Source organism: Muntiacus reevesi, chromosome 2 (assembly GCF_963930625.1).
Source record: "Muntiacus reevesi chromosome 2, mMunRee1.1, whole genome shotgun sequence".
Lineage (NCBI taxonomy): Eukaryota > Metazoa > Chordata > Mammalia > Artiodactyla > Cervidae > Muntiacus > Muntiacus reevesi.
Genome location: NC_089250.1, coordinates 264,840,975 through 264,859,136, shown reverse-complemented (window position 1 = coordinate 264,859,136; position 18,162 = coordinate 264,840,975). Strand labels below are relative to the sequence as shown.

At 53.6% G+C, this 18,162-nt stretch overlaps 3 protein-coding genes across 6 annotated transcripts in view; 1 reads left to right on the top strand and 2 right to left on the bottom strand.

Moving 5' to 3' along the window:
- The window catches only part of PPP1R37 (protein phosphatase 1 regulatory subunit 37), a 40,825-nt gene extending 38,079 nt beyond the window's left edge, over positions 1–2,746 (bottom strand). The window contains exon 1 of the mRNA XM_065926293.1: positions 2,361–2,746. Coding sequence (XP_065782365.1) covers positions 2,361–2,562 — 202 coding nt within the window. The 5' untranslated portion in view covers positions 2,563–2,746. The remainder of the gene's footprint in view (positions 1–2,360) is intronic.
- A 1,823-nt stretch (positions 2,747–4,569) lies between these two features.
- Positions 4,570–14,966, bottom strand: GEMIN7 (gem nuclear organelle associated protein 7). Of its 4 annotated transcripts, XM_065920636.1 has the most exons (4): positions 11,714–11,957; positions 9,056–9,143; positions 7,482–7,762; positions 4,570–5,366 (listed from the first exon to the last, which is right to left on the bottom strand). In XM_065920636.1, exon 4 carries the CDS (start codon positions 5,356–5,358, stop codon positions 4,972–4,974), a length of 387 nt encoding a protein of 128 aa, XP_065776708.1. In that variant the 5' UTR covers positions 5,359–5,366; positions 7,482–7,762; positions 9,056–9,143; positions 11,714–11,957; the 3' UTR covers positions 4,570–4,971. The 4 variants fall into 4 exon arrangements, with proteins under 4 accessions (XP_065776708.1, XP_065776706.1, XP_065776707.1 ...); XM_065920634.1 differs by lacking the exons at positions 7,482–7,762; positions 11,714–11,957 and adding an exon at positions 14,844–14,966; XM_065920635.1 differs by lacking the exons at positions 7,482–7,762; positions 11,714–11,957 and adding an exon at positions 14,189–14,255.
- Positions 14,197–18,106, top strand: ZNF296 (zinc finger protein 296). Its single transcript, XM_065920637.1, has 3 exons — positions 14,197–14,563; positions 14,804–14,953; positions 17,035–18,106. The coding sequence occupies exons 1-3, from the start codon at positions 14,266–14,268 to the stop codon at positions 18,018–18,020; spliced, it is 1,434 nt and encodes a 477-aa protein (XP_065776709.1). The 5' UTR covers positions 14,197–14,265; the 3' UTR covers positions 18,021–18,106.
- The last annotated feature ends 56 nt before the right edge of the window (positions 18,107–18,162 follow it).

Here is an 18,162-nt window from a genome sequence, read left to right as displayed (position 1 = left end):
GCACCAACTGACCCTCCTGCTCAACATTCTGCCCCCCCAACCCCCGCTTTCACTGCCTCTTCACGACTGTCCATGAGACATTAAAAAAAACCCAACCAACCAAAAAAAACCACCAGACTGAATCTGCCTGGATAACAGCAGGTGCTATTTATGTGGCAGGAACTTACAAGGACTATCTTATTTAATCCTCACAACTTCCCCACAGTAGAAATTAGCACCTCCATTTGCAGAGAAAGAAACAGGAGGCTCGGAGAGGAAAAATGGCTTCCCCACAGCCCAACAGCTGCTAACACACAGCTGCTGCTCTTCTGGGAACCTGCGGGCCAGAAACTTTCCCCTACTCCCACCCCGCCCCCGGCCCGGACTCTCCAACTGCCGCCACTGCCACCACGTTCCGGCCCACAGACGGAACATCTTCCCTCCCCCATGGGCCCGAGCCCACCAACGGACTGGAAGCTTGTGAAGAAGCCCCCCCCCCCAACTCCATGAACCAACTCCTCCAGGCTAGCCCCTAACATGACCAGCTGCACCTAATGTCACCCCTAAAATGACCAACCATAACTGCAGCTTCATGAAGGCTCATCCTGGCCGACCGCTTTCCCCACACAGCCTTATTCAGTCCTCTCTGAAACCCCGTGACATGGCTATTCTCACCCAGTTACAGGTGGGAAATTGAGGCTCTGAGGAGTTAGGAACCCAGCCTGAGGTCATGCTTTGGGTAAATGGGACTCAGGATTGAGCTGGAGCCCAGGCTAGCCACCATCCTGCTCTGCCTCTCCAGCTGTTTCCCTCCTCCTGCTCTGAGCTCCCTGGACCGGATGCTGTATCTGGGGCCCGTTCCCTCTTCCCTCAGCCCTAGTCCCCCAAGCCCTGCAACCTAGCCTATCTTGACGGCTGAGAGCCCAGGGGCTTGGCTGGCTCCCAAGGCCAAGAATTTTAAATTAATCACTGTCTCTTTAACAATAACTGGCTGGGGAATTCCCTGGAGGTCCAGTGGTTACGACTGTGCTTCCACTGCACGGGGCCCGGGGTTTGACCCGTGGTGGGGGAACCAACATCCCGCATTCTGTACCGTGCAGCCAAAAGACAAAACAAACAAAACTGGCCAAGATGGCATTTACGGCCACTCCTCATGTGTTCAGCTTTCAGTTCTCACGTTTCCCATCCTCACATCAAAGTCATCGATTTCTCCACTGCCCACAGACTAGCAACATTTCTACCTCTCTCCCCGGGGCCTACAGACCAACTTCTATAGACCAGGCTCCAGGCCTATCCCTCTCCTCTTCGGCTCCAACGCAGCACGAGTCCCAGACCTGTCCGGGACTCAACCCTGCCATCCATCTCTGGAGCGACTTTCCACCTTCCCAGCCCTACAGATAAAACACACTCCTCCAACTGCTCTTCATTTCCAACACAGAGCCGACCTTCTCCAGAGGACTTATAACCTATGCAGTCACTCTCCCCCACACCTCGAGTCATCAAACTTCTCTAGCGCTCTCACCTTCCACCGACAGCAACTCCAATGCTTTCTCGGGGCAGGCGGGACAGGAGTAGGGGAAACAAAACAAGGACAACCCTCCCAAAGCCAGGCTCCAAAGTTCCTCTGCTCCTGAATGACTGACAATGTTTTGCTTCCCCCCCCTTTTTTTTTGGGGGGGGAGGTAGGGGAGGAGAGGAAAAGGAGACACGCAGTGATTTTTCTTCCTAATGCCAAGATCGAACACCTCCCCGCACTATGTCAACCAGCCCCAAACTGACCACCAACTCTGCTCCTTTTTCTGGCAAGTTTATTTACCTTGACTCCCTTTCCCAATCCCAGAACTGACTGACTCCTCTGCCGCTGACTCCAAGTTTACTCCTCTTTCTCCTTTCAGCCAAGGAAGTTGAGTCACATGACCAACCCTTGCCCCGAGGCTTGCAGACCGACAACTGTAACCTCTTTCTGTCCCCATGGGCCCATCAAACTCCTGCAACTGCCCTTTCGGCGATAATGTTGACCCACTCGTTCTCCCCTGACTATTCTATCCTTCTCTGAGGGAACTATGAACTCAAAGGCTACCGCCCTCCTAATCAATCTCCCAAGCCACTAAACTTTCTTTGATTGCTCACCGTCTGAATTCCTCAAACGATCACCATCAGTGTCCCTTGGGGAGGGGAGAGAGGGAGTAGCAAAACCCAGCAATGTTCACCTTCCCAACCCAACAGCCACTCCCTCTCTTAACACCCTCCAATCTCTAAACTGACGACTGTCTCCTTAAATCATTATTAGGGGCAACTTATTGAGCTCCATCTCTGTACTGGTCGCCGCACCGACTCCCAAGTCCCCCAGCAGCCCGCCCCCGCGCTCCAGCCGTGTCTACCGTGTCTCCAGGGGTCTTTGGGTTCCACGGCTCCGGACACGATATCTTCGTCGGAAGGGAACGTAACGCGCTTGGCCGCAGCCTTGAGGCGCCCGTCGGCCGGGGGCGATGCGGGGTCGGGAGACGGGGCCTCAGCGGGGGCCTCCTCGGCTTCGCCGTCAGCGCCCGGCCCGGGCGGCGCCTCCTGCGGCGGGATCTCCATCGCCGCCGCCGCCGCCGCCTCCTCACGGGGGCCCTGGGGACATGCCCCGGGCCCCGGATATGTCTCTCCGGGCCCTCCCGCCGTTCCGGGGCATGGGCTCAGCCACTGCTTCAGGCGCCGACTCCGTCCCCTCTCCTGGTCGTCGTAGTCGTCGCCGCCGGGAGCTCGAGCGCGCCTCCCCCGGGCCCCGTGCGCGTCTGCTCGTTCGCAGCCGCACTTTCGTTAAGGGCCAGTGAGCCTGCCGCGTACACGGAAAGGCAGAAAATAAATTTAAGTTATTTTCAGATAGAGTTGTTTCGTGCGTTGTTAAAGTGTGTACCAAAAGGCAGAAAGAACTACGGGAAAAAGAAACGTGAGTAGTGAATCTGCAGAGGCGGAACTGCAGAATACGAGGGGCGGGGCGAGATGGACGCCGTCTCCCGGAGCAGCGCGCAAGCGCGAGCCTAAGCCGCCCTCCGCCCCCCGCCTCCCCTCTTCAAAGTAGATAACTAACATTCAGGCCCTCACACATTCGTCACGAGCTCAGGCAACAGAGAAAGGGGTGGAGGTGGTAGGAATAAAAACATATGCTTGGTGAGTCTAGGCCAACTGATATGGAGAGAAGTAAAGGGATGGAGAACTTGAAAGGCTATAGGAGTTGTGTTGACTTTATGAGTACAGGTGATGGATGCTGACAGAAGGAACCTCTGCCTGGAGACAAAGCCTGTCTCCACTTGCTGGTTAGGCTCCAGCTTTCCATTTGCAGACTGTAATTTCATCAATGACCCTCTTTGGATGTTGTGGTTATACAGACAGTAAGTCGTGTCGGGCTCTTTTGTATAAATTGTATTTTATATAATTTAAACTTAAAAACGAAAATATGAGCCCATAAGGAGTATTCTAGCCCTAATTTAGCTTTTTTTTTTTAAGAAAAGAAAAAACTGGACGAAGGAAGAAACTCCGAAAGCAAGGGACGAATCTTCCAACCGAAATACCCGGCGATGGAGCAGGTAGATCACGGAGCCAGTAGCGAACTAGCACGAACTCAAGCCACGCCCCTACAAGAGCTGACTCAGTCGTTTACTATTCGCCTCCGCACTTTCTCCGTTGTATCCCAGCCCAACCACAACCCTGAGTGGGCGGAGCTAAAACCCAAAAAGGTGACTTGGGGAGGAGCAAGTGACGTCGTTGCTAAGGCAACTCGAAATCTGGGCCCAGAGGTAGCTTCGTGAATGAACAAATGGGAGCCGAGGCCCTGCAGAAGCTTCATTCAACTTCAGTGGCTGCCTCACTTTGGCCACTGAAGATGACCAAAGGAAATCACATCCATATTGAATGGAATCTTCACTTCACTTCAAACTGATGGGACTTACAGATGGGGCAGAAATTACTTTTAAAAACAATCTGCTGAGGGAATTCCCTAGAGGTCCAGTGGTTAAGACTCTGTGCTTCCCCCTACAGGGGGCAAGGGTTCAACCCCTGGTGTGAGAAGTAAGATCCCAGCGTCATGGCCAAATAAATAAATAAATCTGTTGAAAGACTGCTAGTAATGGGGCTAAGTAAAGTGTGTGAAATAGACAACCAGGCTACAAAGCCAGGGTTAAATGGAGAAGGGGCAAAGTTTCACTCTAACCCTTAATCCCCTTTTTCCCAACGGTGCTGCCATGCAGGGTTCCACCCACCTAAAGACTATCCACCCAGAGGCCAGGCCATGGGAGGGACCTCTTGCATGTGACCATGTGACCCAATTCAACTCACTCCCCTCACTGTGTACAAGCCAGCCCACCAGAAAAGTACAAGTCTCCCAAGTCTGGTATCCAGGTCACACCAGCTGTTCCAGACTAGCAGTGGTCCAATCCCCACATCTTTATCCCAGCTCTTCCCACTCCCTTGACATGTCTTCCCCTTCCAGATCCAGCTCCACAGGATTCGGCCTTTCGATAGCCACCCTTTCACTCCCTAAATCTGGCTCAATCCCTATAGGCCATGTTAAAAAGAGAAATAAAACAAGCAGCAAAGTTTCCTGAGATAATTGATTCCTTGGCAGGAGAGAAGCATTGGGGAATATTTCCAGGGTGGTTGAACTTTGCACCCTCTTCAATAGACAATTTCCCACTAGACAATCTGCCTTCCTTTATTCCCTCCCTCGGTCCCAAATCTTCAGGAACTGGCATGGAACCCATATATCTGTAGAGCTGAGAGTTCTGTGAGGTAGAGCATTCCTTTCAACAGGATGTAGAACCCATGGAGTTGCAGAAGTTTACTGACTACACCCTGGATGTCCAGAGATGTCAGAGTTGCTTGGAGCTTGGTGCGAGTTTCCAAGGGGGTTCGGAACTCTCTGGGGCCCAGAGGTCCGAGCTCAGGAGCATACGGAGCCTGGGAGACTGTAGCTACACCCAAGGCAGAAAGATGAACACGATGAAGTCTTTATGGCTTGAAGGTGTATGAGATAATGTCACTACACCGGAGCAGTGCTTCAGCCTGCACGCCTATTGGAGTCTGCAGCTGCGACACGTAGAAGTTGGCCACGTCCAGGTCGGTGGCTCCGAAGTGGGCAATCACCTGCACGCCCTCGTGCAGCGTGAAGCACACCTGGCGCCCCACCATGGCCAGCAGGCTGTGGAGGTAGCGCTCCCGCAGGGAGGCTCGAGCCTGCTGTTCCCGGGATTCCCGAGACTCTGGAGGCTCCAGGACTTCAGGGACTTCCGGCTTCAGGGGGGCTCTGTGTCCATCAGGAGCAAAGCCTCGGTTCAAGCCGTCAGGACCCCGGGGGAGCCGGAGCACAGGCACAGGAGTGGCCAACGGAGTCTGCATTATCCTGGCTGTTGGGTGAAGAAGCAGACCAGGGAGTCATTAGGGGAGTGTGGAGCTACAGGAGGACGGGGCTGGGGGCAGAGGCCTATCTACCCCATCTCCACTTAACCTGTCCAAAACCCAACTCCTAAGTCCCCCTTCTAAAATCTGTGCCATCCGTCGGCCAGTCACCCCCCCTTCCCAGGACCTAGCACCCCTGTTTACAAGGTCCATGAAAGCAGGGCCTTTGCACTGCTTTTTAAATTTTATTTTTTAAGCTTTTGGCTGTGCCACCCAGCCTGCAGGATCTTGGTTCCCGGACCAGGGATCAACCGTGGCCCACTGCAGTAGAAGTGCGGAGTCCTAGCCACTGGACCACCGAGAAATCCCCTGTACTGCTTTTATCCCCAGTCCCTAGCAATAAATACTTGCTAAAAGAACAAGCCCTGACCTCTCTCACAAACAGCCCATCCAATCCATTATTTGTGGAGGAGGGCGTGGCAACCCACTCCAGTATTCTTGCCTGGAGAATCCCCATGGACAGAGGAGCCTGGGGGGCTACAGTCCATGAGGTCACAAAGAGTTGGACATGAATGAAGGACTAAGTCCAGCACATTTCCAAATAAATTCCCATCCACACAGGTGTCAGCTCAAAAGGGTGATTTTTTTTTTTAAGGGTGAAATTTTATGAGTCATACTTATTTTAAATAAATAAATGAAGAAGTAAATAAAGGGAGGAGAGGGGAAAGTCCTTACCATACATTTGAGAAGGCCCAGGATATCTGCAGTCTTAAAAGTACCTCCTCACAAGATATTCCTCGTAAAGACTTCAGAGTAACTTTGCAGTGGAGAAGCGTGGTAGACACTACTCTAATGTTGGCATTAAAATCAACATGTACAGTAATGGGGCAAATGAACACCAAGGGCATCCTGAAATAACACACTCAGGACAGGGCACCCCTTCCATGGTGGTACTGCCAAAAATGGATGACCTCAATCTATTGAGGCAACTTTCAAACTGAGGGGCATTCTACCAAAAAAACAAAAAAAAATTAGCCTGGCTCTTCAAAAACATCCAGATCATAAAAGGCAAATGCTGGGGCGGGGCCGCAGGCAGTCCCCTGCTGAGGATTAACCAGTGGTTGGGGTGTGGTGCTTTCCAGAGTATGTGTATTAGTTGCTCAGCTGTGTCTGACTCTTTACAGCTCCATGGGCTGTAGCCCGCCAGGCTCCTCTGTTCATGAGATTTCCCAGGCAGGAATACTGGAGTGGGTTGCCATTTCCTTCTCCAGGGGGATCTTCCTGACCCGGGGATTGAACCCACATCTCTTAGGTCTCCTGTATTGGCAGGCAGAGTCCTTACCATCTGAGCCACCAAGGAAACGGCCTGGGTTATCCCGGCTTAGGGAACTATCCCCGGTTAGAGGAGGCAAAAAAAAAAAATGCTCAGGGAGAAAAATATATATTTTTAATTTAAAAAATATATATATATATTCTTGAGAGTCCTTTGGACAGCAAGGAGATCCAACCAGTCCATCCTAAAGGAAATCAGCCCTGAATATTCATTGGAAAGACTGATGCTGAAGCTGAAACTCCAGTACTTTGGCCACCTGATGCGAAGAACTGACTCACTGGAAAAAACCCTGATGCTGGGAAAGATTGAAGGCAGGAGGAGAAGGGGACGACAGAGGATGAGATGGTTGGATGGCATCACCGACTCAATGGACATGAGTTTGAGTAAGCTCTGGGAGTTGGTGATGGACAGGGAGGCCTGGCGTGCTGCAGTCCATGGGGTCCGCAAAGAGTCGGACACGACTGAACTACTGAACTGAACTGACTGATTCACAACCTAATAGTTTTCACTCTGTCCAACATCTCAGTCTAGCTACTGTCATTTCCCGCCTGGACTACTGGGGTCAGCTCCTCACTGGACTCCTGATTCCACCTTCACCCGCTGCCAGTCTGTCCTCACACACAGCCCGAGGGACCCCATTAACACCTAGGTCAGATCACATCCCTCTTCAGCTCAGAGCCCTCCCCTGGCTGCCGTCCTGCTCAGAGTCAAAGTCAAAGTCCCCTCGACAGCCCTCAAGGGCCTGCATGCTCTGGATCCCGCCCGCGCCCTGGCCTCGTGCCCCGCTTACTCTCTCCACCCGGCCGCACTGGTCTCCCTGCTGGGTCTCCAGCACACCTGGCTCGGTCTCTTCGTGGGCCCTGGTACTGGGGTTCCCGCTGCCTGTACCGCCTTCTCCCCGTTCCCAGAGCAGCCTGTCTTCAAGATCTCCCCTTCAGCCGCCTTCATCTGAGTCGGCTTCCTCACTCTTCAGAAGCACGCCCCTCTCTTACACATGATGTTGTCTATTTACTGGTCTGCTGATGGTCTTTTTCCCTGAGAGATGAGCTGCCTCTGCTGTAGCCCCAGCTCCTGGAACATGGGGTGGCATACAGACCAGACTCCTTAAATACTGTTTCTGCTGCAATGAATGGAATGGAAATTGAGCTCTCAGGCCTGCTTAGGTGGGTGACCTCAAGCAAGAGACAGTTTCCTCGTTTCCTCTTCCACTGGGTGGAGAAATGGCACCAACGGCCGCCTCTGCTCGTTATCAGGATGCAACAGGCGTGCTCGGGCACCATAGGTCCATGACCTACACGCCAGGTTCTCCCTAGTTACGCTTGAGTAACAACTGTGTGAGTATCGCTACTGCCGTGTGACCTAGGGGAAGCTGCTTACTAGGTCTGTGCCTCAGTTTCCCCATCTATAATACAGACTGACAAGAGGACCAACCTGACAGGGTTGCCACGGGAACTAAATGACCTAACAGATGTGAGAGTTTAGCACTCGCCTGTAACATATTACATGCCACTACACTGAGGTTGCGTTTTCTTTTTTCAAGTATAGTTGTTGTGCTAGTTTTAGGTATATAGCAAAGCAATTTAGTTATATGTGTGTATATATATATATATATAATTCAGCTATATATATATTTTGCTCTTTATATATATTTTATATACATAATATATATAAATATAATATATTATATAATATATATTATATAATATAAAATAAAATATAAAATAAATATTATATAACATATATTTATATATATAATAAATATAAATATAAAAATATATATATATTTTGTTCTTTAGTTGCTAAGTCATGTCCAACTCTTTGTAGCCCCATAGACTGTAGCCTGCCAGGTTTCTCTGTTCATGGGATTTCCTAGGCAAGAATACTGGAGTGGGTTGCCATTTCCTCTCCAGGTATCTTCCCCACCCAGGGATCAAACTCATGTCTCCTACACTGACAGACAGATTCTTTACCACTCAGCCACCAGGGAAAACTATATGTATGTATGTATATATATATATATATATATATATATCTCTACTTCTTTAGATTCTTTCCTTTTATATGTTATTACAGAAAATTGAGTATAGTTCCCTCTTGTGCTATACAGTAGGTCCTTGTTGGTTATCTATTTTATATATAGCACTGTGCATACGTTAATCTCACACTCCTAATTTACCCTGCGTCCTGATCACTGCACTGATGCTGACTGCATGTAAGGAGATGCTGGCATTGTGGGCAGGAGAGAGGACCTAAGTTTCAAGCAGTGCACCCTTCCCCCTGCTTCAGTCCCGTCCTCTCTAAAATGATTCACTGAAGTGACTGACATGAATCAGGTACCCAGTGTCCCATCCCAGGGCCACTCACCGTACAGAGGTGATTGGGATTGTCCTTTTTCTTGTGAGGCTCTTCTTGGCTCGGCAGCTCAACTGTCAGTTCCTTGCAAGAAAGGATCCTGCAGAGAAATGAATCAGCATTTCTCAACTTCAGCTCTAAGTCTGATCTCACACCTCCTCTGCTCAGAGCCCTCCCATGGATCCCACTCCACCTGGCCAAAAGCAAAAGTCCTCACTCCAAGGCCCTATCACCTCTCTGATCTCATCTCCTTCCCTTCTACCCTGTGGTCACTGTTGTCAGTCCTTGAAAATGCCAAGCACATTCCTGCCCCTGGGCCTTTGCACATGCTATTCTTACTGCTTGGAACCTTCTTCCATACATGAGACATATATATTTCCAGATACATGGCTTGCCTTCCTCCCTTACTTCACTCAGGTCACTGCTCAAACATTCCTTCTTACAGGGAGGAAAATAATAGCCCTTTCACCTTGCAGTATCTTTTTTTTTTTTTCCACAGCATTATCACTTCCTGACAGTATGCATTTACTTGTCTGCCTATGTGCCATCTGTTCTGCCACAGAACGTAAGCCTTTGGGAGAAGGGACATGTCTGATTACATCACAAGGGCTGGCAACCAGGGGTCACTCAGTAAATATTTGTGGATCCCTGTTACCCAAGTGCCTGCTCTGCGCCTGACCCACGCTGGGTGGTGCTGGAGACCCAGCTGGGAGCCAAAGAGCCTGGCCCTACCGTCAAGTGGATGACACACACCAGGGCTCCAGACAGTGACACCAAGAATAGGCAGGGCTGGAATGAAGGAGCCCGGGGGCCTCATGAGCCCAGAGGGGACACCTAGCCCTGCCTGGGGAGGTAAGAGGTGGTTTCCAGGAAGGGGCTCAGGAAAGAAGGCTCTGATAAGCTGACATTGAAGCAAAGACCAGAATGGAATGAGGAATTGAACCATGAGGAGATATGGAGGGGAAAGCATTCCAGTTCGAGGGAACAGCAAACTGAAAGCCCATAGAAGGGTGACTGGGTGATAGTCAGGAGGCCAGTGAGCAGGAGGTGGGGGCAGGGGCCTTGAGGACTGGGGTATCTCTGAGTAGAGGAGGAGCAGGGTCTGACTCATAGGACCCCTCTGCCTGCTGCACAAAAAATGGACTGTGAGGGGCAAGGGGCGAAGCAGGGAGCCCAGTGAGGAGGCCACCTCACGGGGAAGATGGAAGATGACATTATCTGGGGCAGTGAAGCAGGGTGGGGAGAAATGATTGGATTAGGCTATCTCTTGAGGGTTGAGAGCCCTCACTAACGGACTGGGCAGAGCCAAGGAAGACTCCCAGGTTTTCACCTGATCAGGCAAGACCACAGTGAACAATGAATTAATGGGACTGCTACATGTTCATTATTTCAACACAGATGGCTGCAAATGAGATTAAGGGATATGTACATTTTCTAATGTATCTGACCACTGCATTCCCAGTTTAGTCCAGGGTCACCAGCCCCCAGAGCTTTCTCCCAGCACTTGTAGGTTAACACTTGAGTGTTTTAGGAGAAACACTCCCCTCTAGGGCTGATGGGAAATATGCAAGTTGCCAAAGAGTTCTGTTAAATTCCTCAGTAAAACAAAATTAAATTAAACATGGGCCAGCATAGGCCATGTTTTTGCTACTAGGGAGGAAAAAAAAAAAAAAAGATTTGGTCATACCTGCACAATCCCCATTTTACCAAAGAGGAAACTCAAGTTAGGTGATGCCAAAGCATTTACTGGGTACAAGCTGGTGACTGACAGGAAAAGGGCGCAAACCCAGGTTGGTCTGGTAACAGTCAGGGCCATCACCCCTGCCCTATGCAAAAGGGCAGTTTTTTCAGTCAGCAAAGGATAGCCATTGAGGTCTGGGAGTGACTTGATAAGAAACTGGTCTGAGAAAGGTCACATAGGGTGTGCCCAAGACAGCAAAAGCAGGTATTCTTCCTGGTGACCAAGCCGAGAGTCCTTAATCCTATCAGTCTCCAAGCCAAGGATTTCCTGCCCAGGTTTCCGGGGAGAGGGGGTGAGGAATTGGATCCCATTCCCCACTAGAAAAACTGAAGTGCCCATCACTTTAGTTTGGGCAGGGGCAGGAGATTCACAAACTTCCATCCTTGGGGGCCTCAAAGTTCACTTTCTAGAAAATAGGAATGATAGGCTCCGTGGACACACACTTAGCTAAACCTTCAATGGCCAGGGTTGGGAACCAACTGAGCTACCAGGTTAACACGAAGACTCTAGACCGAATTCACCGAGATACTGACCAGCCTACAACCACCACCCCAAGGGCTGGCCCGGTCTGGATGCAAATTAGTTAAATAGGGCGTCCGGTGAGCATCTGGACACCGAGCGCTGAATCCCCCCGCCCCCCACCAGGGCCGGTCAGTTTCCTTTCAATTCCGCCCTGGCCACCCGTCGCTCTCCTTTTCTCATACTAAGTAGGTCCTCCCGGCCCGCAGGCGTCCACTCCCCACTCCGCCCTGGGCTGGACGTTCTTCCTACCTCCCGACACAGATTAAACGAACGATTCTGCTCCAGGAAAGGCCGGAGTCTGAGGACTGCAGCCATTATTACTGTTATTATCGTCGTCGTTATTATTTTCCCGAGGGGGTGCATTCCGACCTCCGAACCCCGCCCCCGCCCCCCCTCCGACAACTCACCCCGGGCGCTGGGACTTCGCTGCTGCGTTGGGAGTGCAGTCCCACCCCAATGCCGGCGTTCGGGGACTAGAACTTCCCAGCAGCCAGCGCTGCAAACGCGGACCCGCCTCTTCCCGCCGCTCGGGGTCTTGCACGCGGGTGGGCGTCCCGTGCTGGGACAGAGGAGCGGGATCGTGCTCGCGACGCACCACTCTGAGATTCACGGCGGCTGGCGCCCCTACTTCCGCCGGCGCGCCGGCTGCAGAGGCCCGGGTAGGCCGCGAGCCTCCGAGCCTGGGTTCCGCCAGCGCCGCCGCCGCCACCCCACGTGGTCGCGGGCGGGCTCGCGGGTTCGGAAGCCAGCACAGACCCCAGGCGCCACCCCGCCAGCGTCTTGACCCTGCGCCTAGCACTTGATCTACCAGTCTGCGAGGTGTGGACGTCCAGGATGTCCATTTTACAGAAGAAGAAATTGGGGCTCCTCTCGTCTGCTTCAAGGCACATGGGACTTGGCACCCCCACCCCCTACACGTGCACACTCCTACCCCTCACCTCCGTTCTGAACCCCACTGTCCCTATTGAAACCTTGAGATCATGCTTTCAGCAGCCAGGCACCAGGAAAAAAACTTGCAGAGCAGCAACTGGGAGAGACCAAAGGCAGTCATTTTGCCCTGCAGGACTCCCCACAGCCCATTTTACAAGGGGAAACTGAGGCCCTGAAAGGCAGAATGTCTGTCCTGAGTTGGAAACGCACTGCTCTGGACTCAGAATTCATTCTCCCCCACAGTTTCACTAAGGAGGGGGGTCTTGTGGACCTCGGCTTCCCACTGGATCCCCAAGACCCAGTGCCTGGTACAGAGACCCTCTGCAGATATATTTTGGGGAAAAAATGCATATAGAAGGAGCTCAATACACAATCTGTTAACTGAACTATGAACCATTAGGAGCTCTGTTCATGAACAAGATGGATTTGGCTCCATCTATCTCAGAACTTACATTCTAGGGAGATTGAGAGAGCTCCAGTTGGTTATTACATGAACAAATACACTGACAAGGTCCTTCAAGGCTTGACAAATATGCAAAAGGAATAAAATAAGGGAAATAAGATAGGGGGTAGCAGGTTGGGGGAGCGTCTTTAATTGGGCTGTCATGGGAGGTGGCATTGAAGAAGAAACCACCTCATGTAACAGATGGGAAACCTGAAGCCCAGGAGGGAACTGGGGACAGATGGAGGTCATGGAGTGTAAATTGTAAGGCCTTCAGCAGGGTGGGGCTCTCTTAGATCCTGTGGTCAGGGAGGTCCTCTGGTCTTTGGAGGACGATTGAGCTGAGACCTGAATAACAATATGAAGGAACCCTCAGGCTTGCAGTGGCACTCCAGGAGATTAGCATGTGAAATTCCCTCAGTGTTGGGTTGAGGACACAGCCGGCAGGCCAGAGCCAACTGACCCTGGCCCTGACCTCTGGGGGGTGGGGGGACTTGTGTTAGGGAGAGGGGAGATAGGAGAGTAAACAAACAGTTCTAGATGGTGATGTGGTCGTGCCAGGAAGAAAAGAAAACTTGCAAGGTTGGAGGGTGGGGCAGGGTGTTGATGCCACTTCAAATAGCGATCAGAGAGCAGCTTTGACAAGGGAAGTTGGAGGAGGCCCCAGCGGAAGGCGGCTACTGGTTGGCTATTTGGTTTTAATGGCGAGTCCAGGTCTCGGAGCAGAGACAGTGTATGTGATCAGGACCCTCCTGGGCTTCAAACCCTCCCAAGGCTTCCATCTCAAAAAACCGAAGACTTTAAAGTGGTCAAAAGATGTCCCTGGAGCTGACCTTGTTTTCTCACAAAACTCCGTCAATACAGAGCTTAATTTACAGAACTCGAATACACAGGCCTGGCATGGGGAGAAAACTGAGGTCCCAACCCCACCCCAGTAATCCTGTCCCTTTATAACCCTTCCTAGCTCCGCCCCCCTCCCCCCATGGCACTTGTCGTGGACGGCACTTCGTATTTTCCTTAGTTTCTCTTGTTGAGACTCTGACTTTCTGAACAAATAACCTGCAAGAGGCCAGGGTTATTGTCTCTTTTTCTACCCTGCTGCATCTTAGTGCTTAGTCCAGAACCTGGCACATAGTAGGCGCTTAATCCTTGTTTGCCCAAGGAATTTTTATTGTAATGCATTCAGTGGAATAGGTCAGATTACTATCAGGCGGCTGGCTAGAAACTTGGCCCCTACCATTTTCTCGCTTGGGGGTGTGAGTGGGCACCTTGTGCCTCAGTTTCCACCAGCCCGGAAACGGGGTCAGGAATAGCTGTTTCTGTGCGTGGTCGTGTGAACTCGTTATCTTTAAGATATTCAGTCATTCAGCCAAACTCAGGGGGCACGGTCCTGATTGAGTCTGGCTGAGGGTGGGGCAGTCCTCTCCCGGCAGGCCCCGCCTCGGTGGGCGGAGCCACGGGCCGGGCCAGCACGTGTAAGAGTTCGCTGCGGGTCGCCGCAGTCACTCACCTGGGCGCCTCGGTCAGAGCGCGCACGCCTCGCGTGTCCTCCGCCCGCCAGTCCGTCAGTCCGCCTGCCCGCGACCCATGTCCCGCCGCAAGGCCGGCTGCATGCCTCGCCGAATAGAACCCTCGCCCGCCGCCAACTCAGACGACGAGATGGAGATGCGAGACCTCGTCATCGACGTGAAGCCCGAGCCGGACCCGCGGCCCCTGCAGGCCCCGGGGTTAGGGCCCTTCACTCCGAAGGAAGTGCTCGCGCCGGAGCGGTTCGAGAGCGAACCCCGCCACTGCCCCGGCCCCGTGCCCGCCGGCGACCTCATCCACGCCCTCGGCCTGCGCAACCAGTGGGCGCCGTGGACGCCGCTGTCCCTGAGCCCTCACGGTGAGCGCCCCCTACCCCAGCCCCGGGCCAACCTCCCTCCCTTCTCTCTCGGGTGGGACCTCCTCGGGGCACCGACCCCCGGGCTCCCCCACCACCACCACTCCCGGCCCCTGCCTTAATTTCCTGGCCAGGTCCTGGCCTCCAACCTGCCTTTTGACCTTCGGGTTTCCCCTCTCCCTCGGAACCCCCAGGCCCCATCCTGGCCCCACCCCACGCTCACCACCCGCTTCCTCCCTGCAGACCGCCAGCCGTGGACCGACAAACACCCAGATCTGTTGACCTGCGGCCGCTGCCTGCAGACCTTCCCGTTGGAGGCCATCACTGCTTTCATGGACCACAAGAAGCTGGGCTGTCAGCTCTTCAGAGGCCCCAGCCCCTGCCAGGGCTCAGGTGAGTAAAGCCGGGATGCAGTCACCGGTCTCAAGTTCAAGGGCCCGGCTTCCTGTGGGAGAGGGGCTGAGCTGGACAGGCGGGGCAGTGAGCACTACTTCCCCTTTCTGGCTCCCCACCGGGTGCAGCCTAGGCGTGGCCAGGGCCTGCCCTGTCCTAGGGCTGAGACTAGTGGTGGGTGAGGGGGGTAGGTGGGGGCGGGGCTGGGCAGGGGAGGAGGGCCACCCACAGGGTGTGGCCAGCCCCAGAAGACTGGTCTGGGGATTTGCCATACACACACCCCCAATCTGGTTTCACTTCTCCTTCCCCTTGGCCAGAAATAACTGGCCAGGTGGCTGGACCAGTGTGGCAGTAGGGGGGACCTCTGGGGAGGGCAGCGGCCTGGGGGAGGGGAGCCGAGGCCAGCTGGACTGGGGGTGTTGTCACCCCCTTCCATTTATTTATCACTTCTCATCGAGGTGCTGGGCATTTGCTTGGAGTCGGAAGGGGCTTCTGGCCTCCCTCCCTGATGGAATCTACCAGCCTTGCATGCCAGGAAGCCCCTGTTTTCAGCCAGGTCCTAGGTGTCTGGATACCTGGGCTCCCGGCCCTATTAAATTAGGAATTAAAACCCTTCACTTGGTACTAGACGTGTGGCGAGCTGAGCTTTTGATCAGCATCGATTGTGGAGCGCATGCACAGCTCTGGATTTCTATCCCCTGTGCCATATGCCCCTGGGATTTTTGAGAAATGGAAATATATTCAGGGCTGGGCCAGGGAGAGGGTCCTACAGTGAGAGGGGGAGGGGGGATTTAGATTGCAGCAGGGAGGCTGGCCCGGTGGGCAAGGGTGGGGCTGTGATGGGATCGTGGGAACAAAACACTCCTAGGTGCTTGGGCTTGGGAGAATCGTGGACACGATGGGCTTCCCAGGTGGCTCAGTGGTAAAGAAGCCGCCTGCCAAGCAGGAGATGCGGTTAGATTGATCCCCAGGTCCAGAAGGTCCCCTAGAGAGGGGAATGGCTACTCACTCCAGTATTCTTGCCTGGGAAATCCCAGGGACAGAGGAGCCTAGTGGGTTACAGTACATGTGGTCGCAAAGACTTAGTGACTAAACAGTTAATGCTTATAGAGGGCTTGATGGACCAGAACTCTCAGCTATTCTCCATCTGAGGTCACAGCAAGTCTAAAAGGGAGAGGACACCTAGGATCCCCATATTCTAGCAAATGAGGAAACTGAGGCTCAGAGATGTGTATTTCTTGCCCAAGGTCACACAGGGGAACCAATTGGAAGTCAGGACAGGCTGACTCTTTCCAACCCCCACCTGTGCTCTTGACATTGGTGTTGCATCCGGAAAGCCACCCCCATCCAAAACATAAAGGTAAAAGGATCTGGAAGTACATTACCAATAGTACCTGAGGGTCAAAAGAAAACATTGGTGACTGCTAAGCCTTCTCCCCATTTAAACCTTGGCACCCTTGTCTCTAAGGCAGGAAAAGGGGACCATGGATGGAACCCGAGTATTTGGGGCCTGGCAAAGACACCCAGTTATCAAGAGCTGTTTTTACTAGTAAACCAATCATTTTTCCTAAAAAATTTTCCTCTCTCTCCTACTCTTCGGGGATTTCTGGATTGAAACCCCAGCTCTACCCCTTCCTAGCTGTGTGACCTTGGGGAAAGGTCTCTTTGCCTCAGTTTTCCTGACTGGAAAATAAAAGTCTTCTTTCCTAAGGAAAGTTGTCAGAGGGAGCTGCGGGTGGCTGGTGCCCAGCATGCCTAACTGGGTCAGGCCTTCGTGACCCCAATATAAGCTAGCACTCCTCTATCCATCCCTCTGCTCTTTTAACCTTTTCTTGAAGACTTTTCAAACACCGAAAGAATCCCCAAGGACTCGTGTACTTCACAGATTTTCCTTGCTCTTTGTCCATCCCGCTCTCTGCACACCTTGCCCTGGGAGGGCGGGGAGCCTGGCCTCTTCTTTCTGCTGCCTCTCAGCCCCTGACTACAGCCTCTCCCACACCTAATGTCCAGCTGGCAGCTGTGAACTGCAACTGCTCTGACTTGCCAATCACACTACTTCCTGGCCCTTCTCTTACATGCAGAACGCGAGGACCTGAAGGCCTTGAACTGCCTCCGCTGTGGCCGACAGTTCACGGGAGCCTGGAAATTGCTGCGCCACGCCCAGTGGGACCACGGACTGTCCATCTACCAGACAGAACCAGAGTCCCCGGAGGCCCCGCTGCTGGGCCTGGCTGAGGTGGCCGCAGCCGTGTCGGCCGTGTCTTCGGTGGTGGGACCCGAAGCCGAGGTCAAGGGCTCCCGGGTGGGGCCCACCCGGCGGAGCCCCACCTGCCCCGTGTGTAAGAAGACCCTCAGCTCCTTCAGCAACCTCAAGGTGCACATGCGCTCACACACAGGCGAGCGGCCCTACGCTTGCGACCAGTGTCCCTACGCCTGCGCCCAGAGCAGCAAGCTCAACCGCCACAAGAAGACCCACCGGCAGCTGCAGCCCCAGAGCCCCTGCCTGGCCGATGCAGGTCAGGAGCAGGTCTCCACCGCCCCTCCCGAGCCTGCTGCTCATGCCGCAGCCCCCGCCAGCGTCCTCTCATGCAGCGGAGGAGAGGGGGCCGGGGCAGCGGCCACGGCAGGGGTCCAGGAACCCGGGGCTCCTGGTGGTGGGGCTCAGGCGGGCCCTGGTGGCGATGGCTGGGGCGCTGACACTAAGGAGCAGAGAACGGATCCGGATAAGAACCAGAAGACGTCACCCAAGAAGACGCTGAAGCCGGCGGGCAAGAACCGGGGGCCGGGGCCTGGGGGCAGCTGCGAGTTCTGTGGGAAGCACTTCACCAACAGCAGCAACCTGACGGTGCACCGGCGCTCGCACACAGGCGAGCGGCCCTACGCCTGCGAGCTCTGCTCCTACGCTTGTGCCCAGAGCAGCAAGCTCAACCGCCACCGCCGCATGCACGGCCTGGGGCCCGGTGGGCCCCGCTTCGAGTGCCCCCACTGCTGCGTGCCCTTCGGCCTGCGGGCCACCCTGGACAAGCATCTGCGGCAGAAGCACCCTGAGATGGCTGGGGATGCCTGAGCAGAGGAAATGCCCCCCTGCCATCCAGGGCACCATGGTTACCCACTTTTGTGACCTATCCTTCCCTTCAACCCATGAGTAAAGCCTGCCCGCAGCTACACGTGTGTTTGGATTCTGGTTTTCTTGGGGTGTCTGAGGTGGG